This window comes from Miniopterus schreibersii (assembly GCF_964146895.1).
Source record: "Miniopterus schreibersii genome assembly, chromosome: 12".
NCBI classification, from domain to species: domain Eukaryota; kingdom Metazoa; phylum Chordata; class Mammalia; order Chiroptera; family Miniopteridae; genus Miniopterus; species Miniopterus schreibersii.
In genome coordinates this window covers 36,662,100-36,677,070 of record NC_138112.1, presented here as the reverse complement: position 1 = coordinate 36,677,070, position 14,971 = coordinate 36,662,100, and the positions used below count along the sequence as shown (strand labels likewise).

The following is a 14,971-nucleotide window of genomic DNA, read 5'->3' as shown; positions in this document are numbered from 1 at the left end:
ATGCATATTTAAGTAATAAAGCAAGTGTGATAAATTTTAATGTTTGGTAGTCTGGATGAAGGGTTTATAGGAATTCATTGTATTATTTTTTAAAATTAGGTGAAAGTAAAAGTAAAATAAACCAGGAAAATGCTTACCTTTGGGGGGTGGGGAGTGACTGGAAGGAGTATGAAGTGGACTTCTGAGTGCTTATAATAGTCTATTTCTTGATCAGGTGCATTTAGTTTATGAAACTACAGTGAGCTGTACACTAATATTACATGCACTTTATATAAGTATATTTCAATAAAAAGTTTTTAAGAAGTTAAAAACAAAGAAAAGACAAAGCAAAAACGTCCCCATAAAGCATAGAGTGCTGTGTCTGGCCCAGAGTAAAGCTGTAATGAAGACGTGTTTTCATCCCCATAGGACCAAGCACAGGGCCAGGCACCGGCACTCAAAATGAGATGTGCAGCAGGGAATAGGCTAGGCAAGGAAGGGAAGAGGTTTCTCTTCACCCTAAACCAGGAGGAACACAACCCTGCTGCATACCTCACTCCTTCCCTCCCAGAAAGCTTCTTTCAGCTCTGATGGGAGCACCCAGGCTCACAGCCTTGCATGGGGGCCCAGGGGAGCATTGCATCCCCAGCTACCCCTGAAGCAAATGAAAAAATATAGAGATAGAAAATGTGCTTGTGATTCTGTCACTGGGATATGCAAATAAAATATATATGATAGGTCTATCTGCCTAATATTCCTGCCAATTCATTCTCTGGGTGTGATTAAAATGAGCAATAAATTCCTCGTGAGTCTCAGTGGAGTGAGGATCTGGGAGTGGAGATGCGGGCTGGCACCAGCACGTCCCCCTCAGCTGAATATTCATCATGGAATAGCTCCCCATATTTTTGTTTTATCTGCCATCATGTGCACAGAGATATATTTCTACCTCTCCTTCGTCACTTAGTTAAGACATGAAAATGGTCTAAGCTTTAAGTATTAAAGCTCCATCTGGTGAAATCCTTCAAAGTGAGACCACAGGCTACCTCCTCTGTGAAGCCTGCCCTGCTCATTCTACCTGGAGGAGATCCATGCTTTCTTGGAGCCCTGCAAACTCTGTGTAGACCTCTCCCCTAAGGCACAAGTCAGTCTGTGGGTATGAGAGCCAGGAGCACCTGCCTCTCCCCACCCTCCTGTCCCATATGGCCAGCTCAGGGGACAGGAGCTGGGCTTCATTCACTTCTGGATGTTCTCGGATGTCCCAAGGAGGCTGAGAGAACTGAGTAAACCAACAGTGAAGAGAAACTCATTTAGGTCAATTAAGATGACAAGTTTTAGATAAGCAACACCTTTTAAAATGCAGAATAAAATGAAACATTAGGCTAATAGATAATTTTAAAGTAGGAAAATCATCAAGAAATAACATTAAGTGAATAAAGCAGATTCCAAATGAGGAACTAGGATCATAACTTAAACACCTTGAGAGCCAAGTAGGAAATATAAATGTCTGACAGGCAGGCACATACAACAGGGAATGGGAAAACCTATGGCTAGAGAGTCCAAGCTCCAACCTCTAAAGCATTACATTCACATTTTTAAAAATTCTGGGTTGGCAAAATAAAACATGGCTGCCAGTTTGAGATCCCTGGTGTATACAAAAAGTCCATCTATATAAACATATATAGGTATGGTCCAGAAAAAGTAAATATAGTATCATAAGAGGAAATCTCTGATTTATATCTCAATAGTTACTTATAGCAACTTGATTTTCTGTGAGCCGCCTGCTTTCTTTCTTTCAGCTTCAGTTTCCCATCTGTAAAATGGCAATAATAAGAGCTGCTTCATAGATTTGTTGTAGGGTTAGAAAAAATATATATTAGAGCCCCTGGGCATAGTGCCTGGATATACTAGACAAATGGTACCTACTATTATTATAAATAATTAAAAATATTAATAGCAGTTATATATATGTAGAAGGGCTAGAATGCTTTTAATTGAGATTCAGCTAGTTGACATCTCTTCCAGGAGGCCTTCCTTGATCTCCCAGGCAGGATTAGAGGCCGTCTCTGGGCTTTCAGTTCCAGGGCTTCCCTGGAACTGATGAATCAGTGGTGTCATGGTTTCACTTGCCTGTCTCTTTGTCAGACTGTGAACTCCTTCAGTGTTTCACCATCTGTCTTCTTCCAACACAGCCCAGAGCCTGGTATACAGGTGTCATTTATAAATATGTACCGAATTATTCAATTCTCTTATTTTACTTTCCTAATTTTCCAGGATGGGAGAGAGAACTTTTATAATTACAGATTTTCTATAATGAGCACATATTTGACTGTGCAGTGGAAGGTGAAGGTGAAGGTGGAGGAGCATGAGCTGGGTGGCAGAGGATGTGGGACAGAGAGAAGAGGCATAAGATCAGACCAGTGGTGGTAACTCACGTCTACATAGAGAGACAGGAGATGTGGTCTCCAGCTGGAGCCTCAACACCCTTCAGGCCTGAGTCGTTACGTTATGAACTTTGGCCTGAACTCAGGAGCAGCTGCTGCTTACTTACTGGCAGAGGGACACAGAACGGAGGTCTAAAGCAGTGCTCTTCCCCAGGAACTCTGCCTTACAATTTTGAAGACGTAGTTTTTGCAGCTTGGAGGAAAACAACAGCAGAAAGAATGGGTGAGCACATAGATGCTAAGCAACTGAGAGGAAGACAATGATGCTGACATCCAGGGAGAGCAGAGAGGCAGTTCAGCTAGTTAGGATCTGATGGAAGGGCAGAGCAATCAGGTAGAGATGCTCAGTGGACAGATGGACATTCCACATGTAGGAAGTTCAGACTAGATGAAGGGATCAAGTGCAGAGAGGTGACAAAAGACAAACAGTCTTCTAGTTGAGAGGCTACAGAAGCCCTGGGCTGGCTCTAAGTGGTTGTCTAGCCTTGCACTGTATGACAGCTCTGTTAGGGAGCTCCTCCTTGCAGCTGCCACTCATTAAGCTTGGCTCTGTCTTAGCTTTGCCACTGAATGAATCTCCCCCCTCCCACTCACAGCCATCCCCATGCCTACGTGCGGTCTCTCCTCTCAGGGCCAGATGACCCTATTGCCTTCAGCCTTTTCTCAGGGCACAGTTCCTCTTGCCTCCTTAGTGCCCTCCTCTGCACAGATTCTAAGAGCTCTGTCTACTCAGAAGGTAGTGTCTGCAATTGCCCTCCGTGGTCCAGAAGGGTCTGACTGGCAGAGGAACGAAGGAATGCAAGTGCCATTTCTTAACTTGGGACACAAGCCTTGAGGCCAACATCAAGCCATTTCATGGGCAGCCGAATGTTGTTAAGGGTCCCTCAGCAGCCCTACCCCTTCACCTATGCTGGCACTAAGTGGCCTGTTGTCTTGCTTTACATGACCAGACCAGAGTCTGCTTTATGTCACATCACCTGACAAACCATTTACACTCTTGGCCAAGTTCAGTGCTTGCTCTCAGGGGATAGTAATTAGGCCCGAAAGGGGAAATGATGACTGGGATGCAGTCCCTGAGGTTATTTGAAACATGCTTAGGAACTTCCTTAAGGCACACAGGAAAGCTGACCTGACTTCCAGGGCTGCTCCTAGGGGTGGGAAGTCTGAACAAAGGGAGGGAAGTGTTTGCTCTGTGGAATTTTTGCTCCTTGCTGGTCCCAAGTGCCCCTTGGAATGTGTTGTGAAAGCCCATCCACCTTCCTAACTCCTCCCCTTCTCTGGAGGGAACACTGCAAGACGGTTACTAAGGATACCAAGGAAACAAACTGTAGTTAATGCTGGTTACAAAATATTTACAGTTGCCCCAGTTGCCCCTCTTTTAGGCGCATGGTAGGTTTATTCTTGGTCTCCCTGTGATTGGGCAGGAACAGGGTATTAGTATGTCCAGTGAGTTGTGAGTGGAAGCAGAGGGTTCTACTTCAATGCTGAACATTTAACTGTAGATGCAAGTCTTCCAGAATATTCCTTTCCCAAGCAACCAGCAATGTTCCATCGGGTGGTTGCTCTGCACTGGGGTCCGTGAGTGCCTGTAATGAGCAGAGCACTCCGCTACTACTGACCCACAGTGAACATGCAACATGAGGCAAAAATAAATCTTTGTTGTTTTAAACCACTGAAATTTGGGGTTATTACAACAGCGTAATATGTTTATCTTGACTGACACACAGACAAATGTATATTGAATGGAAACTTAGAAACCATCTAGTCCATTGTTTTCATTTCAAAGAGGTAAATGGAGCTTCAGTGAGGAAAAGTACTAGCCCAAGATCACCCAGTCAGTAAATGGTGGAGGTGGGATCACAACCCACAGCCTGTCTATCTCAGTCCAGTGACCTAAGTGCTTTTACTCAAGACACAGAGAATATTTGCCACTAGGTGGGACCTGCTACACTGAATCATCTAAGGGCACTTCAGCCAATTTGCCACAGGAGACTCCATGATGCTGGAAAGAGGATAAGAAAAGGTCAGGAACTAGCAATCCTTTCCTGTCACCATTCCTCTAGAACCTCAATGCTAACTTACTCTGGACCAAAGACAAGCCATATCATAACTCTGGGCTCCAGTTTCCCTAGAAGTAAAATGAGTCATTTGATTTCAGAGATTTAAAATGTTTGCCCCACAGCAGAGCCTCCAAGGAGTGTGCTCAGGAGGGAAGAAGGGACAGGCCAGTGAAGAAACAGGTCTTCCTCTCCTTCAACCAGAACCGCACTATTTTCCTCTGACTTATTTGGTGTGGCCTTGGTATGATTTCCCATCATTGGACTTGATGATTCCTGAGGTCCCTGCCATCTCTGAGATTTGTGACTCTAGTTCTTGGATTGTGCCAAGTAGCTCCTAAGTTACAGTTCGGTGGCTGGGAGGAGCAGAAAGCGGCCCTTTTTTTAGGGAATTCAAAAGTTTGGGTGAGAAGATGAAATTAAGATGAAGGTTTTTGGGGGTCTCAGACTGTATATGGTTCTCTGGAGTGTGTGTGGAGAGGAGGGGTCACAGAAAGGTTCTAGAGGAATGGTGACAGGAAAGGATTGCTTGATGAGGCTATAGAATACATGAGGCCTGGGGAAACAAAGCCTGGGCTGAAGAGTTTGTCTCACTTGCTCCCCTCCTATGAAGAGGACCTAAAGGTCCATCGCCTCAAAAATTAAATTTGAAGGTTAATCCTTAGAAGCAAAAAGTGGCTAAGGCTTCTTCCTGGTCACAACAGGAACAGATTCCTATTCTTATTGAGATTGGGAGTTGGATTTGTTTGAAACAGACAATAATCACCTAAGAGGAAGTGTGAAGCCTGACACAATTTAATGAGTGAAAGACCGAATGCCTCACAGAGTGCCCACAGGCCTTTTCCTTTCTCTGAAACTTACCTTGGCTTCAGAAGTCCTTAGAAGCTTCATCACTTCCCCTTCTCGGGCATAATCCAAGGGTGTGTGTCCCATTTCATTCCTCTGTAGGGGGTTGGCTCCTGGCATGAGGAGGAGAAAGAGGTCATCAGAGGCTCTATGAGCAATCAGTGGGACCTCAGAGGTGGCTTGGACCCTGATATTAGTGTTAGGAATGCCCATGGGAACACAGAACAACAGAAACCTAAGAGACTGTAGAATGGTGGGAAGAACATGTCAAGCTACTGAGAGGAGAGTTCTTAGTCCTCTCTGGTATAGAGGTCAGAGTATTGGGGCTCCCACATGTGCTGAAACATACTACACATACTACACACACATAGATGTTATACACACACAGGTGTGCTGTGCACATACAAATACTCACAGCTAAATATGCTAACAAATGTGCCAAACACATAGATTAATATACCCTCACACCAATGCATGTCATTAAAATATTCCTGTTATGTCCTGGCTGGGTAGCTCAGTTGGTTAGGGCGTCATCCCAATATGCCAAGGTTGCAGGTTCGATTTCCGGTCAGGGCACATACAAGCAGCAACCAATGAATGTGTAAATAAGTGGAACAACAAGTTGATTTTTTTTTTCCTCTCTCTATCTAAAATCAATAAATGAAAATTAAAAAAAAAATTCCTTTTATCCAACTCATTTGTATACAGATGAATATTTACTCATAAAAATCATATAAAAGGGTTCCTTTCTAAAGCACAGAATGTGCCAAATAACAATGAAAAGGCCCCCTTCTTTCTGCTCTCTGCTCCTGTCTCTCTTAATGCTCTTTTCTCTCTGGCACTTCATGCCTGCCAGTCAGCTGAGTCCTCTGGAAGGGCGTGGCCATCCCCAGCAACCTGGCTGTGCAAGCCCAGAGTTCTGTTTGAGGCTCTTACCAATGCTAGTTGTTGGTGAGTGTGTGCATGTGGGCAGGCTTCCCTCCAATCATTAGTTCCTGTAATTTGAGGACATAGAACTTTAAGTATGACAAAAAGAAGGGGCTTGCCTGGGGCCATGCATCTACCTCCTCCCTCTTTTAAGTGCCAGCAGCTGTTGAGCCTATATAGTGTTTACTGTGTGCAAGGGCTTGGCAGTTATGAAGGAAAGGCTACTCTCCCCTAGGCTGTCAGAATCTCTTTTCCAAAACCCAGGTCTGAGCACCTCACTCTCCTCTTCAAAAACTTCCATTCCATTCAATTTGGCAAGCCTTAAATGAGCAGGGCTTTGGGACACAGAAGAATCAGATCTGGCCCTGCTCCAAAGGCACTCCTCTCAAGACAGGAAGAGAGAAACGTAAGAAAGCTGTGCCTTCAACAGAGCAGATGGTCAAGTACTATGTGTTAAAAGGAACATTCCTTGATCTTTCTTGCTAGGGAAGTGTTGTCTAGAAGTAAAGAAAGGTCAAGACTCAGCCTCTGCCATAAGGATGTAACTGACTGGCTGGGGACATTAAATACACAGACAAGACTGTGTCAGTGTGTCCTGCTGTTGTTTGTCGATGGACAGTAAAAATCAGCATCTCTCAATCCCAGACTGTGGAAACATTTATATCATGATATAAAACCATTCCTATAGAAGCTCTCTGCTTCTTAAAGGTCTATAAACTTATAAGCAATAGCAAGTATTTATTAAGCATTTACATGTGGCTGTCTTCCTGGGCTGCAGAGGAAAAGGTATGGGAAGAGGAGGGGAAAGGGCAGAGAGCAGAAAGTAGGATCCAGGCCAAGAAAACTTATTATGAATAAAAAAATTCATACTTTTATACACAACCCTATTTTCTAATAGGAATTTGCTACAAAATATACATATAGATTTAAATTGAGATATAATAATTCACAAATCTTTTTAAAGTATACAATTCAGTGGTTTTAAATATATTTACAAAGTAGTAAAACCATTACCACTATCTAATTTCCAGATCATTTTCATTATCTCAAAAAGAAATCCCATAACCATTATCCGAGACCACCTCCTCCCCATTCCCCCCCACCCCAGCAACCACTGTCTACTTTCTGTCTCTAAAGATTTGCCTATACTTGACATTTCATATAAATGGGATCATACAATATGTGGCCTCTTGTGTCTAGCTTCTTTCACTTAGCATTATGTTTTCAAGGTCCATCCATGTGGTAGCATGTGTTACTCATGCTACCACATGAATGCAGCATGTACTTCATTCCTTTTTATGCCTGAATAATAGTCCATTGTGTGGATATACCACATGTTGTTTATCCATTCACCAGCTGATGGACATCTGGGTTGTTTTCCCCCTTTAGCTATTATGAATGCTGCTATGAATATCTGTGTACAAGTCTTTATATGGATGCACGTTTTCATATCTTTTGGATATATAACTAGAAGTGGTGATACCAGCCCCTGGTATTCACAAAGCACTTACTCTATGCCAGGCACTTTATATATATTATAGCATTTAATCCTAACAATCATCCTGAGGGTAGGAACTGTCCCATGCTACAGACATGAAAACTGGGTGCAGAGAAGTGAAATCAGTAGTCCAAGGTAAAAAAGCTGGTTATTTCCTTAGACCAGGAGTCAAACCCACCCCAGATTTTCTTAACTCCAGTTCTCCACACTTCCATCAGGGAGGTCATGACAAATTCCTGCTGAAAAATCCTTCAGTGGCTTTTCACTGCTTATAAGATAAAGTACAACAGTCCTAGTAAGGAGGGTGTCTTTGGTAGCCTCCAGGGGAGGCAGTCACTAAATATGGGCTGGAATGGAAGGGTGATCAGGGAGAGACCTCTAGAAAGGAAAGACAAGAATGGCAAAAAGAAGAAGAGAAATCGATAAGAGGGGGAAAATGGGAAAGAAGGGGAGGGGGAAGAGAAAGACAAGGTAAGAGAGAAAGACAGTGGGAGAACTGAGGGTGAGATGAACCGCTTCAAACAAGTGCTGTCAGTGATCTATATTTGCTTACAGAATGAAAAATGTGTGCCATAAACATTGGCCACTGAGTAATTTCTAGTACGAGCCGTGTCACTTCTCATAAAGAATGGGATGGGGACAGGTAGGACATCTCTGCACCTGGGCCAGTCAGCACAGAGATTCCTTTTAAGCAGTGCTGGGCCCATCTCCAGCCCAGGAAGCTCTCAGTCAGGCCCTGCCCCAGCCAATTCTAAGGGGGAAAGCCAGTAGAGTTTCCCCAAGGTTCTGGAGCCTCAGGGTAGCATGTCTGCTCCCACTTTAGGAAGGCTGAGGCAGGGGCACCATGGATAATGTCCACCTAGTATTAGCCCCCAGCCCCCACACTCTTGCTCTAATGCTCTGACTTGACTAATTGCTGTAATAATTGATAGAACCTGACTTCTACAACTGATCGATTTCACCTTCACGACCAACGGCCACAAACCATTACACTCCAATAAATAACCACGTTGGGCCTCACCCTCCTGCCCTCTCCGGGGGCATCAGGATGGCCCGTGCCCTGGCCTGACCTCCCCTTGCCTCCCACCCAGGGCCCCTCCAGGCCGAGCAGCTGGTCTAGAGGGTCAGGCCTCTGGGAGCAAGTGAGAGGGCTGGATGGAGGTGGGGAGTGCTAATCGCAGGCCATCCGTCACCTCCCACTGGCTGTCTGGGGCTGGGGCCAACACCTGGAGCACCCCAGGCAGTATAGTGCAGGACCCCTCCCCTCCTCTCCCTGCTCCAGATTAGTGTGTCCCAGCTTATAATATTTGATAAATAGCAGACTGGCTTCCTGGCAGCACTGCTGCGGCTGCGCCTGCCCGCTACAGCTGTGGAAGGTCACTCATTGGGGAAATATGTTTCTGTCAGTGGTATTGAAAAAAGTTTAGTGGAGTGACAGGCCTCAATTTTTCAAATTTTATTAACTCCATCCTCTTAACCATTTGTCTTGAATTCCTTCAGATTCTGAGGGATCTGTCAATAGGGCTTGGGCGAGGAAGGTAGGGTGTGGGGTGCATGGACATGGGCAGGTCCTGGTTGATAGGGTGACTGGCTTGGGTTTCCACCAAGGGCAAGGTAAGGCAGTGAAAATGGTGTTGGTGAGGAGAAGGCCTGGCCCACTGGGGCCCAGGAAGCCCACTGCTCTTCTCTGGCACAGCGTCTGCCTTTGATTTAACACAATCATATACTTCCCGAGAGGAAAAGACAGAACAGGTAGTCACCTTGACTTCCTTGAATGTGCCCAGAACCAAGTACCAAGCTCATGGCCCTTCAAGGGGTTTCCCCCACTAAACTAAGGGCAGATTCTTTTCATATGAGCCCCAATCTCTCTCTCCAACCCCACTCCCACCTTGGTCTTCCTGCAAATACCTGTTCATCTTTTAAGACCCAGTTCAGGCTTCTCCTCCAGGAAATCTTCCTTGTCTCCCTCCCACCCCAGGTTTGGTACCATCCTTTGTGCTCCCATGCGCCTTTCTGTTTCTGTCTTACTGCACTAATCATGCTGTGTGAAAACCTTCTGTCTCCAACCAAGACTTAGAGCTCTTAGAAGCTAGGGACCATGTCTGGTCCACTGTTATATCCTTGTTACCCAGCACAGGGCCTAGCACTTAACAGGTATTCAATAACATTTACCAAACCAATGGACTTTGTATAGGTGCTATCTTCTGAGATGACACACAACATGGCTGTTCTCTCTGCCCCAGAAGAGCCTTCTGATAGCAAGTGCGTGACTATGCCCTCATTTCCTATAGGTCAGGTTAGCTCTAATATTCTTGATACTCTGTGGGTGGCAAGTGGGAAGGAAGTGGGTGGAGAGGCCCACTTGCCCATCCTGGGGAGAGTGATGAAATTAGTGTGTGGGGGGTGGGATTCAAATCTTCTCAGGGCTGGTAGGAATAGCTTATAAATTGGGGGGAGGGTGGGGGAGGAGGCTTGTTACTCCCTCCTCCCTTGACACTACCCTGTCTAGGCCCTCTGTCTACCTCTGTGAATATCAAAAAGGATAATGTGTATAAGAGGGCTTTAAAAAACACACAACAGTAACTGCCTTATACAAATATCTTAGGCTATTATTATCAATAATATTGGCATGCTCACCGCCCCCCAGCTTTGTCAGCTCCTCACCCACTCTGTCCCCCTACCCCACAGTTCTATCAGCCATCCTGGCCTTCCAGTGATTCAGGTCTCCCACACTGCAGTGCCCATGACCCTTCCCCTACATGCAGCTGGCTCCCAGCCCTGTAAAAGAGCTTTGGACAGGGAGCCGGCGGCAGTGCGAGTCACTCCTTGACTGTGTGATCTGGGGTACTTGCTATACTTCTCTGGTGGTATAATGATTGCTGCCCTGCCTACCTCCAGGGGTTTTTCTTCAGACTGAATAAGATAAAAAGCTCAAAAATGACTGAAAAAAGGATTGTATGGGCTGTATTATGTTCCTTGTAATAATTCACTCTCCCTCTCTATTTTGACTGCTAGCTCCTTTACCACCTTCATCCTGATTTTCACTGTTTCAACAGTCTGCTTACTATCTCCAGTTAGAAGCTTTTATTGAATATAAGGGAAATCTTTCCCATGATTAGAGATACAGAATAAGCTATTTTTGTTGTGTGTTTTTTTTTCTTTTTTAATCCTCACCTGAGGATATTTTTTCCATTGCTATTGAGAGAGAGTGGAAGGGAGAGAGAGAGATATCGATGTGAGAGAGACACACAGATTGGATACTTCCTGATCTCAGCCTGACCCAGGGCCAGGGACTGAGGCTGCAACTGGGGTATGTGCTCTTGAATGGAACTGAAACCAAGACCCTTTGGTCCGCGGGCTGATGCTCCAACCACTGAACCAAACCAGCTAGGGAGTGAGCTATTCTTTTTGGTTGTGAGCTCCCATCAAGAAAGCAGTCAGAGAGAAAGAGAGAGACAATAATGCATCACATCAGAGAAGCCATGCACCTCCGGTCCCCACACTCCTGTTTGGGCCACTCCTCATGCTTGGAACCCCACCCCTTGTCTCTGATTATTCTTCAAGGGCCCCTTCTCTAAGAAGCCTCCCCCACTCTGCCAGCTCCCAGTGTTCTCCATCAGTCTCTGGGCTCTTGCTGTCCTTCCTGCTCCCTCCCTTTCCTGGGAATCCATCCCTGTTCATAGTTAGTCTGTATGTAGCTCCTCAGGTCAGAGATGGGCCAATTCCCCTCCTTATTCCCAGAGTCTGAAGGTGAGAGAGAAGAGCCCTGTCCACAATGCTGCAGGAAGCACAATAGAACTGGGAATAGAGTCTGGTATCCTGATGGCTTATCCCAAACTTTTCCCATAGACCACACCACTGAGCATTCTTAACATATGTAACACAGGTACATGTGCATCTGCACCAAGTCATGCCTCTCTGTAACCAAGAACCTTTACTGGGCACTTTACATGTCATACTCTGTGCCATCTACTTCCATGTATTTAATTCTTAACAATTTGGTGAACAAAGCAGGAGAGGTATTATATTTTTCATTTCACAGATGATTTAACTGAGTCTGGGAGAAAAGCAAGGTGAAAGGAAATGGGCTGACATTTGCTGGGTATAAGGTTTTATACATAGTGTCTGAATTATTCATCATACAAAAACTCTGAGAAAACAGGCTCAGAGACCTGAAATAATTTGCCCATGGTCACACAGCAAATAAGTAGTAAAGCTGAGATTTAAAGCAGGGATTTATTATAGTATTCTCTTTTTCATAGATGTATGGAATTTTTCATAATAAAAAGTTGTTTGTTCTTTAAAAAGAGGTCAGATTTAGTTTTCCACTACATAATGCTACCTTCCAATGGCTTAATGACTCAAAAAGAGGGAAAAATAATCTTTACCTTCCAGGGTGCTCAGATGCTCCAAAGCCAAGAGGTAGATTTGGGATAAACAGCTTTGTAGAAAGGGTACAAAATGGGGCTCCTTTTCTTCCCATCAGGGCTTCCCTGTTTGGGGCCAGGTGAATCGTGATCCACATATACTGACCTCCTAGAAGGTCATCCAAAGTTCTAACTCTCCGATGGACATAGTAGAGTAGGACTAATTGCCTTCAGGTAGGCAGGTTTCTAAAGTTCATGGAATAGACAGCTACTGCCTCATGGCTAGATCCAGTCATTCCATTAAAACCCACTGAGTCAGGGGCTGGGCAGACTGGTTCTTGCCCTTGAGCAGAACCCAAACTGGTGGGAGACAGACAGGGACACACAATGACAATACAGTGTAGTGTAGGGGGACAAGAAGATAAGGATGATGACCTACCACCATCACAAGAGAGCCACACATTCTATAGTTGAAGAGATGGGAAATCATAGCATTAGCTGGAGAAGGGAAGAAGAATTAAGACAAAAAAGACTGGAGAAGCCTGGGGAAGGGAAGGTTAAAGCCCAAGGTTAAGAGACTGTGGGAGAGCATGAACTAGAACCCAGACCTTCCAGTCCAGGGCTCTTTTCATCCACCTGCACTGTCTGGGGCCCCCCTTCCAAGCTTTCAGTTCCAGTGCTGACCTGAAGGACTGGGCTACACTGGGCTGTTACTGTTCTCTTTAGTGGTGCCAAATCCCCTTTGCCCACCATTCATTCTGCAAAGCCCAGCTCCAATTTCCCCTACCTTTAAGTTTTCCTAAACCGCACCCATCTATATGGATCACTTCCTCCTTTAAACCCCTAAAGCACTTTTCTGATTACATACTTTTCATACATATGTGTCTTGTCTCCAGAATCAGAGCCTTACTAAAGATGCTTTGTGAATGGCTAGAAAAGGAAATGGTGATGATGGCTATGCATCAGGATGGGTTCAAAACAAGTCTTGCCAGACTAAACTTATTCCCTTTGTTTATCAGGATTATTGTTTGCTCAATCAGGTGCAGTTAGGGGAAATGTGGACTTCATCAGACATTTGATGGGATGTCTCAGGATAACCCTGAAAACATGATGGAGAAAGGTGAGCTGGATGCCAGGAGAGTATGAAGTGTTAGTAAGTGACTAGCTGACTAACCAGTTCTGGGGCCAGGGTCGGTGGGGCAGGGGTGTGTGGAGTGGCAGCGGGGGGTGCAGTGACTGACAGACCAGAGGTGACCTGGAAGGAAGTTTCCAGTGGCAACAAATACGCTTAGTCCTATTCAGCTTGTTTGTCCCTGACACAGATTATGACAGTGATGATCTGTTCATCAGATCTGCAGATATCAGATTAAGGTGGGAAGGATACCAAATACACCTGGTGGAAGATTGACATTAAAAGCGGAAGCCAATGAGATGAAAATTAATGGAGATAAATGGGTTTTGGAAGAGAGACAAAGTGAAGATTGTTCTGGGAAGAGTGATCAAGATAGAAAAGCGTTTAGAGCCATGTGAGAATAATGGTTTCAGGAACTGGAGGTTTAGGCCGGAGAACAGATAGGTCAGGAGAACATGACTGCATTTTCAGGTACTTGAAGAGTCATCATGTGGAACAGGGATTCGATTCATTCTACATAAGCTCAATGATAAAATTAAGACCCTTGGAAGCAGATTTTGGCTGAATATAAGAAATTTCTAATCATTAGAACTTCCAAAGACAGAAGCTGAGTAACCTCAGGAACAAATGAGTTCCCCAGCACTGAAATACCCAAGTACTGAGTAGACGATCACTTGGTAGGTCTGCTACTCACACATCAGTTTACAGAGGTTTTTCAAGATTGTTAATTTGTGTTTGTTCATTCATTCAAAGATACTTTTTGAGATCCTTCTATGCATCCACCATGGTGCTAGGGATTCAAAAGCTAGTAAGAAGATACCGTCCCTGCTCTAAAGGAGCTCCTTGATCCTGCTGGGAGGAAATGGAAAAGTATATTTCTAGAGTATCTTTAGTTTGATTATAGGCCTCAGCACAGGAAGGTTGGCTTCAGCTTAGGTTAAATCAAGGTGTTCCTGTGGAAACTCAAACACATATTTGGATACTAAAGGCCATAAAGAGTTTAATCAAGGCCAAATTACTTGCTTAAACCAACTATTGGCTGTGGGAATACAAGTGTACACTGAAACACAATTTGTGATTTTTTTGTGCATGGTACTTCACTCTTACTGTCTGAATTTGGTCTTTGCCTGGGACTTGTAAGACAATCTGTAGGTACATAAACAAGTGGCTGTGGTGTCAGGGTGAAGTGATTTAGCCAGCAGGGCTACCCAACTCTCCATTTCTTACCCACCCTATGGGGACTGCTTCAGCACAGACATAAACATGCTCCTGCCGTTACCTTATTGCACTCGTCACATGGGGAGGCTAGAAGGCTTGATTCAGGGATATGATTGGATTTTAAATCCCAGTCTCACAGGATTTTAATTACTGGTCTGGGGCAGCAGGGATAGGCGCTGGCTGCCTTTGGATGGAGGAGGTCGATACGCCACTCCACAACATATTGAGCCACAATGCCTGCAGACTCTATTGCTCTATTTAATCATCTTTTGCAAAATTTACAGTGGAACAGGAGAGATCAATACGGAATTTATCACATTCTCTTGTAAATATGAGCCAGGAAAGAGTTCCAGGCAGTTTGTTACTGAGTGGGAGGGAACATGTCTGTGTACAGCTGGGCATTGGGAGATGAGACAAAATCTATTCTTCTTGGCATAAGCTACAGATGCTCAGCCAGTCCCCCTTAAGCCTGAGGTTCAATGGAAGAACACTGATTCATTCATTCA

At 44.7% G+C, this 14,971-nt stretch overlaps 1 protein-coding gene across 2 annotated transcripts in view; it reads right to left on the bottom strand.

Annotated features, from left to right (window-relative positions):
• The window catches only part of CLPB (ClpB family mitochondrial disaggregase), a 135,002-nt gene that overhangs the window by 30,442 nt on the left and 89,589 nt on the right, over positions 1 to 14,971 (bottom strand). For both annotated transcript variants that reach the window (XM_081154147.1, XM_081154148.1), the window contains exon 6: positions 5,339 to 5,436. In XM_081154147.1, coding sequence (XP_081010273.1) covers positions 5,339 to 5,436 — 98 coding nt within the window. The remainder of the gene's footprint in view (positions 1 to 5,338; positions 5,437 to 14,971) is intronic.